The sequence below is a fragment of the Cupressus sempervirens genome, chromosome 10 (assembly GCF_028749045.1).
Source record: "Cupressus sempervirens isolate cs-2001-9-10 chromosome 10, ASM2874904v1, whole genome shotgun sequence".
Classification (NCBI taxonomy): Eukaryota; Viridiplantae; Streptophyta; class Pinopsida; order Cupressales; family Cupressaceae; genus Cupressus; species Cupressus sempervirens.
The window spans coordinates 499,471,409-499,494,643 of NC_143127.1; the positions used below are offsets into that span (position 1 = coordinate 499,471,409).

Sequence of the window (23,235 nt, forward strand, 5' to 3'; positions counted from 1 at the left end):
AATAGATAGCACAAGAGAGACAAAAGGTGATCAAATGAGAATCTTAATAATAATCAAAATGATAATGGACATAAGATAAATACATCATAGATGTGCTTATATATAAAGGCATTCAAGATAACAAGGAGTCAACAAAGATAATCATAACAACTAAGCACATGTCCACCAAGAGTGGATTATCCCCTATTGTGCATGAATATACATGCAACAATGACAGGATAAGAATACAAAGGTGTATCTCATAAAGAGATGTAGTAGACAACATGTGCTCAATTGGAGTGCAAACAATTATGTTGTCTACATGAGAATTCATGTGAATATGCACACTCCTAGGTGTCTACATGATAACTAATATGAATATGCATTAACCTAAGTAAACTTAAATGAAGTGTAAATAGTAAATACTTAATTACACCAATTGCCGAATACATAGTCGCCTCTATGGGAGCTTGAGAAGCGGTATGGTTAAGGAAGTTACTGGTTGGACTATTTGAGAAGTCCTTGAATCCCACAGTTATACACCGTGATAATCAAAGTTGCATTAAACTGTCAATAATCGAATTTTCCATAATAGATCCAAGCACTTAGAAATTGCCTTCCACTACATCAGAGATATGGTAGCTAGGAATGTCATCAAGTTGGTATATATTAGCACTTAAGAGAAAAATGCCAACATATTTACCAAACCTCTTGCAAAGTTGAAAGTGGAGTACTTTAGAGGTAAATGGACTAAGATGTAATTGTAATTCTTGAGATTAAGTCTAAGTCATGTTTAAGTTCTATATATATTCATTTATATTTTAAATGTTAAAAGAGTTACAATGATGCATATGTGAATTATCTCATGAAAGGGGATGATCTTTCATTTGATATATTTGCAAGGCTGCCATTGTAAGATGAGGATCTTAGCAATTGTTTGACCAGTTATCATGATAGACTACATTAAGTTCTCCCAGAAAGTGTCGAAGATCATGATAACGAAACGTATCATGATAGAATACATTAAGTTGCTCTCCTCGAATGTGTCAAGGATCATGATACTACATTTGTTGTTTCTAAGATCTTGATCTATTGTCATGATAGACTACATTAAATTGTTGTCCCAGATTGCATCAAGAGATCATGACAATTAACATATCACGATAGACTACACTAGGTTGATGTCCCGGAGAATGTTAGAGATCGTGATACTAGTTGTTATGAGGACTACGTTGATGTCCCTAAGATCAAGGATGTTATCTGATAAGATTACATTCAGTTATTGTTCCGGAGTGTGCCAAAAATCAGATAACTCATATCCTTCTAGGATATTATTTAATGTGATATTTTTGTTAGTAGGCATCTTGGTGTTGATGATAATACTCGTGTCAAAAGAATATAAGATAGATGAATATCTCCTAAATGATACTATGAATTTTGACTACCAAATTGTGAATTGGTTATATCCTCCCTTGCTAAGAGGGAGTGTTGAGAATGTAGCATCCATCTAATATGTTCCTAATTGACATAATTCATATATATATATATATATATATATATATATATATATATATATTTGTGTGTCTGTAAAAGTGATTATGTTAATATTGTTTATCTGCTAATCACTATATCAGAATTCATTATAATCATCGATCAAAACTGTGTTGCATTGGCACCATTATCATGGGTAATGATTATCGTTGATCAAAAATTGTATTAGCATCGATCAAAGGATGTAATTGTATCAGCACTTTATCTGTCGTATATTAGTAGTTGTCATGTTTTATAATTCATCTCCCACACTCATTAAGGGAAGGCAGTTGAGTTAATTGGGTCTGATGGAACTCTAATTTCAGAGGCTATATTATTTGCATCATTTCTAGTCTTTCTGTCATGCATTCTGATTTCACACTTTATCATCAAGGATTGTAAAAGAAGCATTTAGTTTGTTAAAAGAAAAATGATGTGAAGTGTAACATATTGAATTCACTCAAATATTGCGTATAGATGATATTTGAACGTCCTTTGTTCAAAAATGGCACGTCTTTAAGCTAGAAATTGCAGAACGTGGTAGTTGTATATCCTTTCCCCGAATTGACAAAGTATTAAGGTCATGTGCATTGGAAGATTGTTTTTGTATTCAATGATTTGTTGGAAGCCATTAACTGGTCTCACAGAAATCAAAGTACGACATTTATGCTCCTGCACAAACGATAGAAATTCTCACAACTTTGATGCCCGATACAAGAGAAGGACAAATAATATATGGAGACTAACAGCAAAACATACCACATTGCTTTTTGAGCATAAAGATGTGTGTTCAAGTTGGAGATTATGAGTATTCTAGCACACCAAATATCTCTGCTGCATCCTTTTATGATGAGAAGTGATGAAGAAAGGAAGTCATGGGCCATGTTTTGTGTTCATTATATATATATATATATATATATATATATATATATATATATATATATATATATATATATATATATATATATATATATATATAAAGCCATGTTCTGTACCTACCACAAGTTTGGAGAAAATCAAGCACCTTGTTCTAGGAGTATCCGGAAGCATATCATCACCGCGAGGAGTGCCATTCAAAATAGGATTTGCGATATTGAGAACTTTATCGCCTATTGTCTCACCGGGCCTCATGAGTGAAGGATATATGTTACTAATCATTTTTTTAATAATCTAACGAAGTTTTTTTTTGTGTCTTACAGATATGAGGATCCACACTGGAAAAATACTTGTTTGGGCTTGACGACGACTTCACAACACTTAGCGTCTAATGAATCCAAAGGAAGGAATAAGGGCTCGTGGTTGATCTTAGTGAAGAATATGTGCGGTTCTGGAACAAACGACATCATCACACCACATCGATTATATCTGGAAACCATTCTTCTGTCATTCGCAAATTTTATGTGATTGATGGAATTATGGAGTGTGTGAGGATAATGTCCATTATTTCAACAAAGACGATTGGAGCCTATGCGCGAATGTTGTACGTGCAATCAAATTTCACATTAACAGTTTCATTTTAATGGCAATCGCATAACAATTTGAAATCATCATAATCTTTGAAGTCTTATCACGATTAAGCATCGACTCGGGATTTTTTTTGTGCCATTGGATGGCAGAGATAAGGATGAATTACCATTTGTGAATGACTCAAAATAATAAAGGCTCCCTCCAAATGTCAAAAGAAGTATATCAATGAATTTGGCGGCAGCCCTGGAATAATTTAGATCACCCGATAATCCCACACAGTTATTGTTCTAAAACAAATACAAAATTTAAATAACTAGTGTAGTTATAGTTATTAAACTGGGATAAGGTTTTTAGAGGGGATGTGATGGTTGAGGGAATCTCTCTTCATCCTCTATAAGTATATGATGAAAATCAAAGCAATATACAATACATATATACTCTTCCTAATTTTTACATATCATATGCACTTTGATATATTTTATTCTTTTATTGTAGAGAAATGAATTTTTGAACTAAGCTAGTGGATGTTGGATCATTGGGTATAAATTTTTATATGTGATCCTAGAATCGAAATGCATTGGATGGATCATCCATAAGGAGTGTCTCTAGTACAATTTTTATTTCCGCAACAATCTGTAAGCGTATTTATTTTATTTTATTTGCACTAGAGTTTAAAATATATTAAGTTGTGTCCTTCATTTTTTTTTTTAATTTCTATAAACATTTTAAATTTTAGATGTGGACTAGGTCATTACTGCATTTTACACTTGATAAACATAGATATTGTGAAATATTCAGTTGTTTATCTATCTCTGTCTGGTTTGTCTCCATATCATAGTAGTTAAAACGCATTCTAGACTAGTTTAAAATTATGCTTGTATAATTGATCCGTCACGTCTGGATTGTTAATCTATTTATGATTTATATACTTTGAACTTTATAAAGTTGTACGTTTGAACTTATAATATTGACTATGTTTGCCCATTTAAATAAGCATTGGTCTTTATATTACTCTTGATTTATAATCCATACACTGGCCATTGTTTCATTTCTTTCCTTTGAAGAATTAATATATTCATTTGTTGCATTAATCCACACTTATCATTATTTTTATTATAAAAATTCATATATTCATTATTCTTAGTTTAGAATTTGCAAGTTAAAAGTTTTCTATAATTCTTGCCATTTGGAAAACTTTCGTTGCATTCATATTCTAACCAATCTGCTATAAGCATCCTCGGCTTAAGTGTTCTGTTCAAGATTAGGTACACCCACCTTGGTTTTGCTGAGCCGGAATTACAGAGAACTCGGACAACACTATTCAATTCCATCAAGTTGGCCATAACCGATTGGACATCCCAACATCGAGTCGGCATGACTTGTAGTAAATCTGCGGTTTTGGAAACCAACAGGGTCACCGTCCATGTAAGATCATGACCCTATGTGGCCCAACCCACGTAAAGTCATGACTCTACGTCGAGGGTGACTATTCAAATGGATATTTACATCAAGGATGACCACTGCTGGAAAATAATTAATCAACGTACATTGTATCATCGTCCAATACATCTGCAATTTGAAAACAGCATCAGCAAAGTTATATTTATATAAAGGTCTCACCATATACATATTGCAGAAACCATAGTTCAAATTCTCGCCAAAATAGCGGCAATATCTCGGCTTCTCGCGAGATTCTAGCTGCAGTGAGAAATTCCATCCTTTTCTCACGAAATTCTAGGGCAGAGAAATCAAACTTCTTGCCACGATAAAAGGTCAATTTCTCAGCGAGATCTCAGCAACTTCTCACAAGAAGTGCTTAAGTTCTCGCAAGCAGCTCATGAGTTGCTAGTAAAAAGACTATAACGCCCAGAAATGAGTTCATTATTTCCTTTTTGCAGTGTTGAACTTATTCGGTGTGGGACAAAGGTTTGGGAGGAGAAAATAGGTGTTTGCTAGTGATTTAGAGCGATTGCCAATGGATTTGAAGCGAATTCGAAGCTCTTTTCAAGAAAATCCAATTTCACAAGTAAGTTTCCTAACTTATTGTTCTTTTGAGTTTAAAATCGTTTTTCTTTGCCATACTTGCATATCTTGCATCTAACTTAGTTAAGACTCTATGAAAACCATTTCTGATGCTCTCTAAGACGTTTTAGAGTGTAATGACAAACATCTCACACCATGTTTTTGCAATTTTTCCCAAAAAAAACACATTTTTTTCTCAATAATTTCATAACCTAATACATTTTTTGTTTTATTCTTTGAATTTGCAGTTTGTGTTTAAACTTATTTGATGTTTTAATCTAATATAGTTTGTCCCTAAATATGTTTATTAAATTTCTAAATTTGTAGCTTATTTTGTATGTGTAGATTGATTTTACATTAAATGGCAAATATGGTTCCTCTACAATTGGGTCAAACACACCATCTCAAAGACTTTGCATAGAAATATGGCTTTGAAGGAACGAAGTATAATAGTGTCATATGCATAAAATGCGAAAAACGAGTCCGTGGAGGCATATCTCGTTTGAAGTAACTCCTTGCTGGTATAGAAAACCGTGACACAAGGATTTGTGATGCGACTACAAAGGAATAAAAAGGGAGATGATTGCTTTACTCAATGCCCAAGAAGAGAAGAAGTTGAAAAGGGAGAATTGCAAGGTATGTTTCCTTTTTAAGAATCATTTATTATGTTCTAACCACGACTGATGATTGTGCTATAACAATTATCATAATTTATGAAATGATGTGGGTTGTGACCAGGTATCCCAGTCACCCTTGATGAAGAAGAAGATGCACTTGAGGGGATAGTGGGCTCTTTCCGTGTCCCACGGATCCACGCACAGATCACACCTACCCGTGGCGAGTTTCCAAGCTCAACTTCCACATCCGTTGGTTCTAGTAGACCAGAAAACTCTTCTATTGATGGTTATTATTGTGCATAGAAACACACCTAGAGCACAACCATCACTGGAGGGTACTAGATGGAACCCTAATGTGCATGAGCAATTTGACATTAAATGTATTCATTTTTTGTTTTTTTTAAAACCTCTTTTTCAATGTTGCAACAAGTCCATATTTTCTAAATTTTGTGACTGGTTGTACGATAGCAGGAAAGGGCTACAAGCCACCTACTCCTACAACCTTCAGTGGGAGGTTAGTTTGCTTTTTTCAAACTTCATACTTTTACAATTTTACAATTTACTTATTTTTGTTGAAAGTAACTTTTTTCTAATTAAAATTGTGTACTTAATCTCTTTTTTTTGTGTATGTTTATAGATTGTTGAAGGATGTTGTTTCTAGGGGTAAAGATGCGGTTGAAGAGCAAAAGTTACAATGGAAACAGTATTGTTGCACCATACTTTCAGATGGATGGACAGATGGAAAAAATCGTACCATCCTCAACTTTTTGATTTCTTGCAAGGAACAAGTAGTATTTCTTAAATCCTTAAATGCCTCAAACAAGATAAAGACAACTAAGACATTGGCTCTAATGCTAGAGAATGTTGTAATGGAGGTTTGGGCTAAACATGTGGTGCAGAACATAACCAACAATGCAAAGGCATATGTGGCAGTGGGTAGGATCTTACAAGAAAAGCAAAACATACTCTTTTGATCTCCTTGTGCAGCACATGTTATTGACCTTCTTTTGGAGGATATAGGGAAATTGGATTGGGTGAAACTGGTTATAGAGGAAGCAACAAAGATGACAAAATATATCTACAATCACCCTTGGGTTCTTCGCTTGATGAGAGACTTCACCAAAGACAAGGAGTTGGTTAGACCCACAGTGACAAGTTTGCAACGATTTTTTTAACGTTGCAAAGTATTCTTCATATGAATCCTTTGAGGCAAATGTTTGTGTGTCAAAAATGGCTACAGTCAAATTATTCATTGAAGGCCGATAGACAAAATCTATAAAGGGCACGCGATAAACAAAATCCCTGCAACATAGTTTTGGGAGTGTTCTTGTGTATGTAGCTTTTTGGGCAATGCAGAATAGGTTTGGGCATGATGGGAAAAATGAATTTGTTTTCACAGAGGTCGAATATGTGAAAAATGATGGAAGTGCAGTGTAGCCTCTTGGAAAATGAGGAAAACCATGCAAGTTTTAGATGGCGGAAGCGGGGAATGAATAGATGGACAGCTGGCGTAAAGGTTTAAAGACCTTTGTTTTTGTGAAGTTAAACTAAAATGGTGAACAATGTAATTGATATTGTGGATATAGTGGTAAATGTTGTAAAAAGCTTTAGAAGGTTTAGATAGGAGATGTTTTAGTGATATGTATAAGGAATATTTAAGGCTAAGCATGGAAGCCTATTTTGAAATGATGTAAAAACACTTATATTAATAAAATTAAAATTATTGCCAACCAAAAAAAAAAAAATGTTCTCTACGTTTCAATTGTAAGTGGTGAATCCCTTGGTTAGAGTTCTCTGTTTGGTAGATGGGGAACAAACCCCAGTGGGGTCCCTTTACAAGGCCATGGATAGGGCCAAAGAGGCTGTAATAAATAAATACACAAGGGAGAGCCTAAAATTTCAGCCCATATAGGATATTATTGATAGGAGGTGGAGCAATCAGCTCCACCAACCCATTCATGCAACAGGGTATTTCCTCAACCCTTGTTATCATTTCTCCCATCATACGCGGATCCCAATAGAGAGGTCATGGAGGGCTTCAGTGAATGCATGTAGAGGACGGTACCTAACATTGTGATGAGAGACCTCATTGTGGCCAAGATAGAAGTGTACCAAAATGCAACAAGCAAACTATTATCCTTAGCCTTTGCAAAGAGAGGCAGAGAGACTCAAACCTCAGGTACAATATTTGGAATTTGGAGTCTTTCACGTGCATGATAAGTAGATAAATACTAAGCTACAAAAACTTGTCCTCACCTTGCTTTATAACTCTTTAATATTTATCTTGCAAATGCTTGGTGGCGAAATTGAGGTGGAAATGTCCGAAATTTGCAAAAGCTTGCTCTTCGCATCTTATGTTAGACATGTAGCTCATCCAGTTGTGAGCGTAACTGGAGATTGTTCGAATCCATTCACACAAAGAAGAGGAACAAGTTGGCACAAAAACGCCTAAATGACCTTGTCTTTGTGCATTATAACCTCAAGTTGCTCATAAGAAAGGTAATGTCATTAGCAGCTAAGCCACTTGATCTAGATGGCATAGATCCTTTTGGTGATTGGACAACACAAGAGCAGCCTTCATTGTTCACCGAGGATGACATATATGAGTTGGAGAGGCAGACTATGGAGGAGGGTAGTTTTCTAGTGGGATTGGACGACATTCCGAAGGAGGGCAGTGAGAGTGAGGACACTGACAGTGAGCACAGTGATAATGAGGATGAGGATGAGGAGTCTTTGCCAAAGCCAGCACCAACACTAGCACCGCCACAGAGGATTGCTACGCCTAAAGCTATTGGACCCCTTCCCTTTCCCGTAGTTTTTACTAGAACTACTGGGAAGGGGAAGATGTAGACTAGTTTCATATTGTCCTTGACATTTGTATTTGCTTATATTTTTACAAAGACAATTCGATATTTGTGGTTTGCTTCAGCATTTAGAGTCTCCGACTACATCGGCATTCCACATAAGGATACGATTTTGTTACTTAATGCATATATATATATATATATATATATATATATATATATATATATATATCAGCTTGTTTGGTTTGTTTACTCATTTACTGACTCATTCCATGGATCTACCTATTGAATTTTGTGAAAAAAAAATGCATTTTAAATTAAAGTTATGCCATTTTTAAAATTTGTGATATTTCTGAGAGAACTTGCCAATTTCTCTTCAATATTTGTCGAGAAATTTTATTTTTGCCTCGCCGAGAAGTGTTAGAGAACAAGATTTTGGACATGGCAGAAACTATATTGTTGTTGAACAAATTAAGATATGTCAGTATCAGCAAGTGATATAGCAAAAATCTATATCTATTGAATCTCTATCTCAAATCCAATATTCCTTAACAATCAAATAGATGCAGAGGCTTCTTCTTCCATTGGGCCACATGATACAAGGATCAAGAAGTGTAGCGGGTCAAAATCAAACTTTTGGGTTCCACGTAACACTCCTAGTGCTCAACCCCGCTTACTAGGCACTACATGGAACAAAGAGTTGCATGAGAAGACAAGGGTGGCAATTCCAAGATTGTGTTTCTACAATGATCTTCTATTCAATGCTTTATGGCGTCCATATTGGGATCAAGTGGTCACTTCGATTTCTTTGTCTAGTAAGGTATTCAAGCCCCCAACTCGTTATGAGGTAAGTGGGTCATTGTTAAAAGATAAGGTAAAAACCATTCATCAACTTGTGGAAGAGCAAACAAAAGTTTGGGAACAAGGAGGCTACACCATTATATCTAATGAGTGGACAGATGATAAGAATAGGATGCTCATCAACTTAGTAGTTTCTTCATGAGGCCAATTTATATTTCTAAATTCAATTGATGTCTCTAATCAAATAAAAAATGAAGACAATTTGTGCAACATGTTGGACGAAGAGTGGATAAAGTCATTCAAATTGTGACTAATAATATAGCTACATATGTGGCAGTCGATAGACTCCTCATGGAAAGACATTCCACATTATTTTGGAGCCCATGTGCTACTTATTATCTTGGCTTGCTCATTGAAGACCGAGGGAAACTAAGTTGGGTGGAGAAGGTGGTTGATGATGGAAGGAATATTGCAAAGTACATCTACAATCATACATGGGTCATGAGTCTTATGAGAGAGCACACTGGTGGTAAGGATCCTGTACGAGCAAGGGTCAGACACTTTGCTACTAATTTTCTCAACTTGCAAAGCATATTCAAAACATTGAATGACCTAACACGTATGTTTCTAATTATGAAATGGTTAAAGAGTCCTTATGCCAGGAGCTTGAAGCAAACAAGGTTGTGAAGGCTCTGTTTGATGCTAGATTTGGCAAGCTAATGGAGGAGATCATCAAGGTAAGTCTTCAAGTCTTGATTGAAGATTTATTATTTCATTTTGGAATATTGCAATTTGCTGATTTTTGTATATTTTTTTATGTCCAAATGCCATCACAGTTGACGAAGATTCTACGAATTGTGGATGGGGATAAAAACCCCATGGGGTTTCTATATGAGGCCATGGATAGGGCCAAAGAGGCCATTTTACATATGTATCAATCACAATATAGACCATATGGAACATAATCGATCATAGGTGGAACCGTCAACTCCACCAACATATTCATGGAGCATACTACTTGAACCTCAACTATTTATTAACAGTTTTAAATAAGATGCAGAGGTTGAAATTGGCGTGAACACATGTATTCAAAGATTGGTTGTTGATGTGGACCTTCAAGACCTCGTATTTGATGGGTTGCAGAGCTACAAGAGGGAAGAGGGGCCATTGTTTTCTTCTCCCAATTGTGAACATAGGAGATACACCCTACAGCTAGGTAAAAAAGAACATGTGCTTAGATTTATCATACCATTTATTTCGCTCTTTAACTTTATTGGAAGCTTCACCACAGTATAAATGGCTTTTTTTTAATACTTACAGATTTGTCGCGGTAAGATTATGGTGCCACAATGCCCAATCTTCAAAAGCTTGTCATCCGAATTTTATCACCGCCCTGTAGTGCTTTTGATTGCAAGACAAATTGGAGTACTCTTGAGAACATGCCCACAAAGAAGGTCACTAGATAGATTCAGAAGCACTGGAATGACTTGGTTTATGTGTGGGACAACCTTTGTTTGCACGAAAAGGTGGAAAGGCAAGCTTCATATGAAGCACTTGACTTGGTTGACATTGATCTATATTCAGTAGATTGGATTGCTCCTCTTGATGGTGAGGATGCAGATGCACATGTGGATGGTCCTTTATTGACTGATGAACAACTAGCTGAGCTTGAGATGAAGGGAGATGACTAGAATGCAGAAGTGGCAGCACGTGAGGAGGAACATGAACTTGATCATCCATCACAGGCTCATGTTGAGCCTGAGGCATCTATTCCGGCATTTGTTGAGGATGTTGTGATTGCAACTACTTCAGCACCACCCATGCAGCAACAGAAATCTCTTTTGAGCTTTACTCATAGACGCAATTTATGATTTCTACTTCTAGTTTTCATTGGTACTGAAACTTGAACTTAATATGTATTAAGAAGTTGTAGTTTCATGGAGTTTGACTTATATATGTATTTAACATATTTATATTCAGATGTTGTACTCACTATGTTTACTAAAATTTTGCTTCTATGAGTTACTATTTAACTCAAAACTTTGATTAATATGTGTGCACTTTTTTAAATATTTTAATAATTTGTATATTTTCAAATGTTCGATATAACTGCCAATTTTTTCACCAAGTTTGCACCGATTCTAAGATTTTCAGAAATTTTGCGTCGGCCGAGATATTATCGAAACTGTGTTTTTCAACTGCGGCATGACTTAATATTGAAATTCTGAACTATTAACTGGCATTTGCCAATGATGAATGATGAAGTATCATACTATCAAAAAAATTAGTTTGATAATTTTGTATATTTCTTTACTTTTTTTATTGTGTGCGGATATATATGATATGACATATGACTTAATATTGAAATTCTGAACTATCAATTGGCATTTGGCATTGATGAATGATGAAGTATCATACTATCAAATAATTTAGCTTTATAATTTTGTATATTTCTTTACATTTTTTATTGAGTGTGTACACGTACCCGAATCCCACATATACCCAACCCCCAAAAGGTTGTGTCTATGCCCATACCACGAGCTTAGGCTGTTATTTGACAGTTTTAAAGGTTTCCTTGTAACCTTTCAGAGGAATACTAAGTAGATTTTAAGGTGTGAATTGTTTGTATACTTATGTTTCTGTAGTTTAAATTTGAATGATTTTTGTGATTGATTCAGTGCCTTTCAAAGCATTAGATAATTAATAATCACATTTTTTCAGTACCTGAGCAATGTGAAAGCCATCCTTAAAGTACAAAAAAACAGCAAAAGACTTCAGAAGTATTCTACCACATGTCATCTTGCTCTACCAGTACCACACTACAAGCACTCAAAAAACATCATGAATAAAATTGACATTTGGGAAAAAATCTACACTAGCATATTAGTTCCAATTAAATGTGAAACATCTTAAGCAAACAATCTCATTTAAATATGTACCAATGGGAAGGAGACAGAACCTACACCATAGCATGCCTATAAAATTACTGAATGGGTTGTATAGAACATTCAAATAGCTATCCTACTACACATGGATAGAATAAAGGACAGTAAGGAGTGTCAGAAGAGACTCAAAACAATGCAAAGATCCTAGTTACTGGGAAAGAAAACTAGCATATAAGAACCAAGCACAACAGCCAATGTTTGAGGGTTTTGGTATACGTCAAGGTATGAAAAAATAGGTTTCATGGGAACGATGTAGAGCATTAATCATGGCAGTTTTGCCAAATGCAATAACCAATATGTTGGAATTCACTTTCTCACCTTATTCTTGAATGACACCAAAGAAAATGATTGCTAGGATACATTATATTCACAAAGACAATAATAGCTCAGAAATACATATAACATACCTTTTTGTAAAAAAAAGTATTAAAGAAGTGGCACTTCAGAAATTTCACTGGATCCCGTTTCTCTCTCTCTTTTAGCAATTCAAAATATAAGTTTATAACCTGTAATTACAACGAAAACATTCAACATTAAACTGCTCTAAAATAAACTCTGATGGCATATACAACCCTTAATTAATCAAATGTACAAATGAAGACTAAAAAACATGGACCTAGCAAGTTTTGTTACAGACTTACTTCATCATTCAACCATGCACCAGGCATCAAACATTGTAGTGTTTGTCTTGTTATTTCAATATTAGAACTTCTATGCATGACTAACACTTCCTGTCTGCAAAAGAAAAAGTCAATTATTAAGAGAGGTCATGCGTGCCAACTCTCGAAGCTGCATCAATAAACTCATCTTACCTCCCTTTATCTTATAAGTAAATACATATTACAAGAGTCAAATCATACCTCTTCCGACCCCTTAAAGCATCTGCTACATCAGCTTCAGCTTTATCTTCAAGTGGTGCAAGTGCATAACGTAGAGCTACCTGTAAGAGCTTGTGGTTTATCAGGACAAATTTCACAATATTTTGAGCTTTATAAGGAAGGTTTGTGGACGATATTAATTTTAAAACCTTGAACACGTACAACGAATGAAGGAAAAAGATTTGTATTGAGGTATCCCTTAATTGATTTCCAGTATAAAAAAAGCCTTTGTTATACAAATAATAGAATAACATTAACAATGCAAAATACATTGCTATACTTTTGAACTTTCAAGTTTATGCAGAATTAATATTAATATATATTCACACTATTTCTCATTCAAAGGATAGGAAAGCTTACAATTGGAAGCAAACGAGGTAAAATGAGCAAAGCCAAACAAAGTATGAGAGAGGATATATGGAAAAACCCCTGCCAAAAAAAGAAAAAAAAACAGAATTTTAATAGTGCCTCTCTAGGTAATCCAGGTATGGCAGGAGGGAGCCTTGTGCATAGGAACTTGACAAGAGAATTTATGTAGAGTGGCTCACTGTTATTAGGGACTAATTAACAAAACGGAATGGGAAGTATTAATGGCTGGTTTGACAGCAGCTGCCTCTATAAGGCTGCCCAAGAACATGGTTGAGGATGACCCCCTGGTAGTGATTCAAACCATTAGAAAAGGAGAGAGCTCGGTTTCAAAACTTTACAGACATATGGAAGGAGTGGCCTTTAAATCTCGACTTCATGACATTGAATTCTGACATTGTAAGAGGTGGTTGAATTCAACAGCCCATAACCTGGCAGATGCAGATGTGGATCAAGAGTCTTCAATGGCCATTTGTAGTCATTTACTGAATTCTTGGTTAGATTTTAGCCAGCATCAACATATCATCCAGCTTAAATGAAAGTCTATAAGGAAAAATATATTAACTAAGTTGTGTAGATAGGTTGAAAGGTATTATTCGTTATTATTGAAGGGCGGATCATGTCTCATAGGGTTTATATGTCACTGTATCTTGGCATTATGCTTTGGGTATCTGACAGATGATTGGTATGAGAACTTTGGTGACAAAAGCCATTAATGGCAGTAATTGAGATAATGTGTGTAGGACATTTTGATGTGGTCAGCTTCTTGTAGCCATGAATAATTTGTGATGCATTGGTATATTTCTGTCAAGGTAAATTACTTGCAAGGAGGTAACATGGGGCGAAGTGTAATAATGGTAGGTACCACTCAGGCAAGCGGGAGTAAACATTAGAAGTGATGTAGCTCCCTAAGAGACAGAAAAATCAAGCAAGCCTTTGCATGCAATTCTTTGGTGACCTTAGGGTTGGTGAAAGAAGTGATTGGGCAAAAAGTATAGGGTTTAGCAACATGCCAAAATCAGCAAAAGGGGAGATCTCAAAGCAAATTTTAATCTTGTGGTAACAGATGAAAATTTGTGTTTGTGCTTGTTAAAGCTATTCTTGTCTGATCAGTATAATGCCATGGAAACAGCTATGGATATGAAAGTTGCTGGAGTGGCAAAGAGCTTGGCATAAATTTATGTAGAAGGTGAAGATTCAAACCCCTCTCCAACACTTGGCGAGGGAAAGAAGGAGAAGCTAGAGGTACTGAAGAAGGATACTGGCCTCGTGAGAGCACTCTACTAGTATATGAGTAAGATCTAGGTTACCATTTTTGGTATTAGTAGCAAGTATGACCGAAAAATTGGGGTAGGGTTTGTTTCGGATTTCTCGGTAAAATATATTCAAACTACATTAATAAGGATTTTTTTAATAAATATAGAATAATAGAAAAATATTTAGTAATCGTTTACATTAATATAAATTAAAATATATAATATAAATATAATAATTAATTGATATAATATTACTTCTATTAATATTTCATAATATTCATATCTATATTAAAATATCAGAGAATTGATTAAACATTTATTAATAATAACTAATAAGTGTGTATATGAGAAGAGAATGTTGGGAACGGTTACATTATATATTTTGGTTATGATTAAATTTAATATATTAGATAGATAGTAGATATAATTATTAATAGCTTACATGATTATAAAGATTCACTTGAGGCGCAACGAGGAAGTTGCATGCAAAGGAAAGAATAGATCAGCAAAATTTATCAAATATATTCACTAATGCTCTGTCAAAAGAATAGGAAAAAGAATGTGTTCAAACTTAATACATCTGTGCTTAAAGATGGTGATACCCTTGAGCTATTAGAATAGCTACTTATCTTTCTAAATTTTGCGATCAAGTGTTGACTGTGCTTGAGAGATGGGATGTCCTTGTTAACTTCTGGAGGAAAATGTTCCAAGTTGTGTGGTGAGGGGATGCTAAAGATAGATATAAACTCAAAGAGGCATGACAGAGTAAATAAAGTAAAGTTGAGGCTTGTCTACAACATAAAGGACATGATGACTCTTTGGAAAGAGAACTGATTGAAACTAAGATGTATCTGAGCAAGATCACACATATCAGATTCAAAGGGCATCAGAGGATCCAATTACTTCTTCAGTATTATCAGGCAAAAGCAAAAAAGATAAAGGATTAAGGAGATTATATTGGAAGAAGGCCTCACAAACAACCCTGAGGAAATTTATAAAGCCTTCTTCAATTTTTACAAATCTCTCTTTTACCACAGAACACAAGCAGGAGAAATTTCTGGAGAAGAATGCTAAGATGGAACAATCTATTAAAATGATCCCTAAAACATTTTCTGAAGAGGATGATCTGACCTTGTCTAAAGATTTATCTATCAAAGAAATTGAAACCACTATTAAGTCTCTGGCCAATGCCAAGCCCACAGGCTTAGATGTGTTACCTACAAAGTTTTACAAAGAAAACACTGAGTGGATTTCACAGGAGTTGCTGGATGTATAAAATGAGTCATTCCACATAGGTTCCCTTCGGTAAAACATCAATCAAGGAGTGATTAAATTGCTCCCTAAAGAGGGTGATAAAAATTGGTAAAGATTTGAAGCCCAATATCATTACTGAACCTTTCTTATAAGATCGTTGCCAAGACTCTTGCTAGGAGAAAGGTGTATTGGGGAAGATTATCTCTGTTACTCAAACTGGATTCATAAAAGAGATACATTCTTGAGAATTTGATAACCAGCTAAGATGCAATACATTGGACTAATGCAGCAATGATATATTAGACTTTGAAAAAGACTATGACAGAATTGAGTGGCCATTTGTGATTGTTATGATGTTAGTCTTTGGTTTTCCCCCATTTTTTATAGATGGATAGAGATTTTGTTCAATACTTCCTCCACAATTAAAGATGTTAATGGATGTTTGTCTGAACCCATTCAGCTCCAGGGGTCTATTAGGCAAGCTTGCCCCATTGCACCTGCCTTGTAATTGCTGCTGATGCATTATATTATATATTGAGAGCCTCTCAACTAGGGCCACCAGTCAAGGGTATCAAGATAACCGATAACAATACTTTGATTAATGGTCAATTTTCTGATGACACTGCTTTAGTTCCTGAACTTAGTGAGGCTAACTTTGACAAGATCTTGGACCTGGCTTCTGGTGCAATGGTGGCCCCTCAGAAATCTACAGTGATTGGATGAACTAAAGGTCCTCCAGCGTAGTTTACAAGGACAGATCGAGGGTTTTCTGGGCCCTCTAAGGTAGTCAGATATCTTGGAATCCCATTTGCTATCAGTCCTTTAAAGGAAATCTGGGAGTGGTCTTCGCTAAGGTAGAAAGAAAACATCTCAAATGGCAAACTCATCATCTCACCTTGGCTGGGATAGTGCAGGTTGCAAAAAAAGTTTTGTCTTCCCATGCCATATATTAGTCTTCCACATGGTTGTTTTCTAATAATCAAGAAATTGGAAAGGATATTGAGGGATTTTTTATGGTCAGATGACCAGGGTAACAAGAAAAGGCACAATGTATAATGGGACTGTTGTTGTACTACTAAGGAGCTTGGAGGTCTAGGTCTTCGTGATCTCAAAACACATGGTATTTCTCTTGCTGCCAAATGGATTTTTAAGACCATTCATGGAAATGAACCATGGAAGGTGTTGATCAGAAATAACATTTCTTTATCTAAAACAAAAAAAGGTAGATACTGGAATGGTCTGGGATTCAGTGACATGTCATTGGAGGATTTTAAAGTTAAGCCTTTTGTATCTGTTATTTTCTCTTCTTTGTGGAAAGCTTGGTGCCAAGTGAGAGGATCATTTGTGATCAGCATGCTATTGGGCATTTTCCGACCTACTCTGTTGTGGACAGATCTTTAAGATGGGTGGTTGTGCTAAATCAATAATCTCTTGCTCTAACTGAAAGTTGTTCTGGTAGGATAATGGAATTCCTTGGGCATCTCTTCTATTGGAGATCTCCTTGTATGCAACTGCTTTTGCAATTGGGATGAACTCTGTTCTAAGTATAATATCCCTCTCTCTCACAAGAAGACATACACTTCGATGTATAAAGCATGGTTGGAAAACTCGGACTCGAAAACAACTCGGCAAGCCCCATAAAAGTTTATTCAGGAAAAAATTGGCCATTTTTTAAAAAAATCTCGAGAACCTAAAAAAAGGGCTAAATTTATTTCAAAATACATTTTTTTGCAAATTTCAAAGAAAAGATGCATCTAATGAGTAAATTAAAGGGAACACCAAAGAAACAAGCAGAGTTTAGATATATGTAAATGGATAGTAGGTACAAACTCACATTGTCATGCAGAATGCTGCTGATGGCAGGAAGCATAATAGTAAATAGTTTGTGTCAAAGTAGAAGTAAATACATCATTACAATCACATCTTCCTCCTCCCAGTTCTACTAGCATACTGTAATTCTCTATTCTACATAATATATATAGGCTTTTTGCCTTTTGCTTTTAACTATAAAAAAATAATAATAATATTTTTTTAAATAGTTTTTCTGAAAAACTCGCCGATTTTTTGCAAAAATTAGGCAATTAATCAGCAATTTTTTCTCTAACCGAGTCACGATTAAATCTGGGGAAAACTCGCCGGTCCCAAAAACTTGGTGATTAGTAGAAACTTGTTGCCAATTAGTAGAAACTTGCCGATTTTTCGGCAATTGTGCCAACTATGGTATAAAGCAGCAGGAATGTTCTTCCCTGGCAAAATTGTATCATCGGCACAGCTTATGGATCAGTTGAAATGGAATAATGGCAATTATGTTCATGATATCACCACTAAACAAATTTACTTGATGATGAAAGATGGATCCAATATTCTACAGTCGGTTAATGAGTCCCCCAGATGTTGCTGGTCAGAGTCCAAATGGTCTTTTGTTCTCAATCATTTTTGGCATAGCCCTGGTGAACCTAAGAAAAAATGTCTTCTGTGGCAAAATTTGCTTAAAAATGTTCCTATCAGGGATGTCTTGTGTTCTGTTGGTCTCTCCCCTCTTGTGTATTCTGTGTATTCTGACACTGAAACTTTCTCTCATCTCTTCTTTGGGTGTCCTTTAGCCACTCTGATGTGGTCCTTGTTTGTGGATCCCCTGTTACTTGGAACACTAGACCTAGTTTTTCTTGGTTTGAAGTTCTTTCTGGTTTTACTGATTGTTTTGATGAGCTACTTTACACTTTCTGGTCTGTGCTCTTTTGTGAAATTATCTGATTTTTATGGACGAAGCAGAACAAGGAAGTCTTTCAGGGATCAAAGAGGGTCCTTACTGCATTTAATCTTAAATTCACGTTCCTCCGTATTATGTTACAGGTATCTACAGTGAAAGAGGTTCCGGAAAGAAAATTCGTGACCATGGTCCAAGAAGGAATCCTGCTGATCTACAAGGCAGATATCAAGTCTGATCACTTCTTTAATGCATATACTATATAAGGACATGCTTGATCAAGAAGAATTAAAGGGTATTGAGCACTTTATGAAAGATAATAACATTTATAAACAGAATGTAGAAACGGTGAAAAAAGCACCCAAGCCTACTGATGAGCCTCAATGGGACACATCTGCTGTTCCTAACATAGACCCCACTATGGGAAGATATGATGCAAATAGAGCTGAACTGAACAACAATGTTCGGGGCATGGAATGCAAGTATGACTCGATCTTCATATTTTGTAATTATTAATAAGATTTCTCCACACTGGTTGGGTTGGGTTTTAACATATTTTTTTAAATCTTATAGACAGTTTTTTTTGCAATTCTTAATAGTGGTTGATACAGATGAACAAGTTATTATAATGTAAATCTTTGTGAAAATTTTCTAATTAAAAAATAAAAAATAGAACAAATATAATCGGAACACTGGATGAATATAATAAAGAGAGTTCTACATGGTGAAGTAGAAAATGTAGACCACCAAAAAGACTATCTCCCCTCTTTCTCCCCTTGACCCACTGTATATAGATTATAATCGTCATGAGTGGATACAACATCTTTCCTCCTGTGGAATGGGGAAAGAGGAAGAGATATATTGCCAGTAAAGGTACAGTCAATAGCAGGATATAGGAAAAAAAATCCCTTGGTTCTGTTGCAAAATTTTAAAAAATTAAAATACATAGCAACTCACTCTGGGTTAGTACAAATTCATTTAGGGTAAACCCATGGTCATTTTTCCCTGCTCTAAACAATCTCCTAACTCCACTAAACCAAAATTCAAAGCAGGTTCAAATTGGACAAGAATATGGGGCTTTTGAATTACAACCAATAACACATATTAAGGCAACATGACATGTTTCATCTGACAATAAGAGACTATAGGTGAGTAGTAATTCCACCATTCCAGTGTACCAGTGTTCTATAGTGGTTCTATCCACAAGGTGTGGCATCCAAAGAAGCAAAGTAACAGTATATGTTTCCAGAATAAATAGAGATCACTCACTACTGCCATGCAAAAGGTGAAGAAAGAAGTGCAATTGGACAAGAAGAGGAAGTATATGAGCCTGTAAATGATGTGCTTCTGAGCGAGCAGAAATGCTGGATGGTAGAGGATTAAGGTGTTACATGCTTAATATATTGTTTTGGATGTAGGACACGTTTTTAGGGGGTTGTTTCTACTAGCCTTTTGTTCGTTTTTGTTTAGGCTAGTAAACACAACTAGAATAATGGATCTCTATGGTTACTTATTTGTTGCGTGATAATGCCATTTTGCATGTGTCTCTACCAAAGTAACAAGAATTCAGAAGCGGATCGGAATTGGCAAGGCCGAATCGAATCGAATCAGCCACGAATCGGCAAATTAAAAAAACCCTTATTTATTGAGTAACTTATCTCATAAATTCTTTATCACTGATTCGATTCACCGATTCACAAAAAGTCATTTGGCTTGAGCCGAATCATATGAATCGCCGTGATTCTCGGAACTATGGTCTCTACTATTTTAATTAGTATAATTGAATGACTTAGTTATGCCAACTAAGGGTGAGGGCTCCACTAATTGATTTAAACAAATACTTATCATATTCATATTTATCCAACAAAAAATACTGGGAAAACTTTATAGAGCAGGAGCTCTTTAACAAATTAACATGAAGTGCAGAAAAAATCAAGAAAGTCAACTCCCTAATATCTAATGAACATGCAAGGCAATTACATCTATAGTAAATTTCTAATACTTCTTAAGGTCAGCTCACACCGCAATGGAAGTCACACACCTTGCTGATAGTGTAGTTGTATGTTTGATTCCCACCAACTTCTGATTGCCAAATCAAGGAGATGCATACATCTAGAAGGCCACAGTCATTCAGGACTGACAGCTGGACCAAAGAAACATGCTGGTAGAAGTTTGTACCAGCAACAGTGATGGTAGATGCTGTGCACCAGTAATGGTGATCATTGCCAGCCGCTCAGGAGATACAAGGTGACTCAGTGGCACTTGGGCAGGAGGCATAAGAAGGGGTGTTGATTGTAGCAATAAGGGAAAGCATTGCTTGGAGAGACAGAGATTGAGATGAAGTGGAGTGAAAAGGGGATATGGAGGAATGAGGGGAGGAGAGGAGTGATTAGGGCTTGGAGTAATAAGGAGTAATATAGAATGAGAGTTATTAGCACAAGACAAATCAAGAAAGCACTAAGGCCTCAGGAGCATTACTACTAGGATGGGGTCTCTCAATTGTGGCCCCACTAGTTTGAAGTTCCAATTAAAAGCATTTCAGCACTCAAAAAAATTCAAATACTTCTTTCTTATTTTTAATATGGATTGTGCTCGGAGTCAAAACATTTGACATAAAAATCTCTAAAATTCAGCATATGATTAGATAAAAAATTTAAAACAATCAAAGCACACAATGAAGCGCATTCTTCAATTTATTTACCTCATATGTGCATATTCTTATTTTGTACCTCGAGTCTCTTCAATTCAGAGCACAGTTGAGCCATACTTATGTTATTACGAGGTAATTGGTAAATACTTGCTTATTATTAACAGAGACCGAGAGGTCAATTTATACAAAAGAATAAAGCGGAAAGAATAGAAATATTCTATTCTAACAAATAAAACTAAAAAAACGAAAGCTAACTAAATATTTACAATAGATAACCATTAACTAATAACAGACGTCTTATCTATTATTGTAATACCCTCCCTTAATGGTTAATCTATCTAACACACCAAGCTGTCCTCTGAATTTGACAAACTTATCAGGACCAAGAGGCTTGGTGAGAATGTCTGCAGTCTGATCGGTGGTAGGAACATACTGCAGATCTATAGTCCCGTATTCAACCAGCTGTCGTATGTAATGACAATGAACATCCACATGCTTGGTTCGTTCATGGAAGACTGGATTCCGTGCTAACTTGATAATACCTTCGTTATCAACAAACAGAGTAGTCGGTCCTGCTGGTGACATCTGCATATCCCCAAGCATCCGACGAAGCCAGACAGCTTCACATCCTGCCTAAACAGTCCCTCTGTATTCAGCCTCTATAGAAGAGAGAGAAACTGCCTGCTGCTTCTTGCTGGTCCATGTGACTGCACCGGATCCCAAACTGAACACATATCCAGATGTTGACTTTTTATCATCAACAGAGCCTACCCAATCTGAATCTGTGAACCCACTGAGTTGAGGATTAGAACTCCGAGAATACAGAAGTCCATAATCAAAAGTGCCCTTCACATAACGAAGCACACGCTTTGCTGCCATCCAATGATCAGCCTTAGGAGCTTTCATAAAGCGTGAAATATAGCTGACTGCGAAGCTGATATCAGGCCTAGTAGCAGATAGGTAGATGAGACTGCCTACTAGTTGCCTATATGTAGTATCGTCAACGGAAGGAGAATCAGACTTGGCTGATAACTTGAGACCTTTCTCCATAGGTGTAGATGCAGGTTTGCAATCCTGCATTCGGAATTTGTCTAACAAGGCCCTGGCATATTTGGACTGAGAGATGAATATACCAAAAGACTGTTGCCAAACTTCAACACCTAACCAATAATGCATGAGCCCAAGGTCAGTCATATCAAAAGACTGGCATAAGTGTTGTTTGATTCCCTGAATCAAAGATGCCGAACTGCCAGTGATGATCAAATCATCCACATAGATAACCAGAAGGATGATGTCACTGTCAGTAGTCTTGATGTACAAATTTGAGTCTGAAGAACTCCTCTTGAAGCCTTGATCACTGAGGTACATATCAATCTTGATGTACCATGCCCGAGGGGCCTGCTTCAAACCATAGAGAGCTTTCACCAATCTGAGAACCTGATGGTCTTTAAGAGCAACCTTGAAACCAGGAGGCTACGTCATGTAGACCTCTTCATGGAGATCACCATTCAGGAAAGCACTCTTTACGTCCATCTGATGGACCTTCCAACCAAACTGTGCTGCCATGGCTAGGACTAATCTAATAGTGCTCATCTTTGCAATAGGAGCAAAGGTCTCCTCATAATCAATGCCCTAACACTGAGAAAAACCCTTTGCCACTAAACGAGCTTTGTACTTATCCAAAGTACCATCTAATTTGTATTTGATTTTGTAGCCCCATTTGTAGCCAATGGGTTTCTTCCCTGAGGGAAGATCAAAAAGGACCCAAGTGTTGTTCTTCAGCAGGCTCTGGTGTTCAGATGTCATGGCCTGTTCCCACTCTGGAATTCCTTTAGCCTCGGAATATGTTTGAGGTTCAAACACACTGTGAATGTTGGCCATAAGAGCAAAGTTAACAGAATCTGTAGTTTTGCTCTTTTTCCGAGCAATTCTCCCATCAATGAGCTTATCATCATGAAG

At 36.0% G+C, this 23,235-nt stretch overlaps 1 protein-coding gene across 1 annotated transcript in view; it reads right to left on the minus strand.

Annotated features, from left to right (window-relative positions):
- The window catches only part of LOC149534846 (uncharacterized), a 70,303-nt gene that overhangs the window by 13,502 nt on the left and 33,566 nt on the right, over positions 1-23,235 (minus strand). The window contains exons 2-4 of the mRNA XM_089803310.1: positions 13,026-13,105; positions 12,807-12,900; positions 12,573-12,671 (exon numbers count right to left, since the gene is read on the minus strand). Of these exons, the coding sequence (XP_089659436.1) occupies positions 12,573-12,671; positions 12,807-12,900; positions 13,026-13,105 (273 nt within the window). The remainder of the gene's footprint in view (positions 1-12,572; positions 12,672-12,806; positions 12,901-13,025; positions 13,106-23,235) is intronic.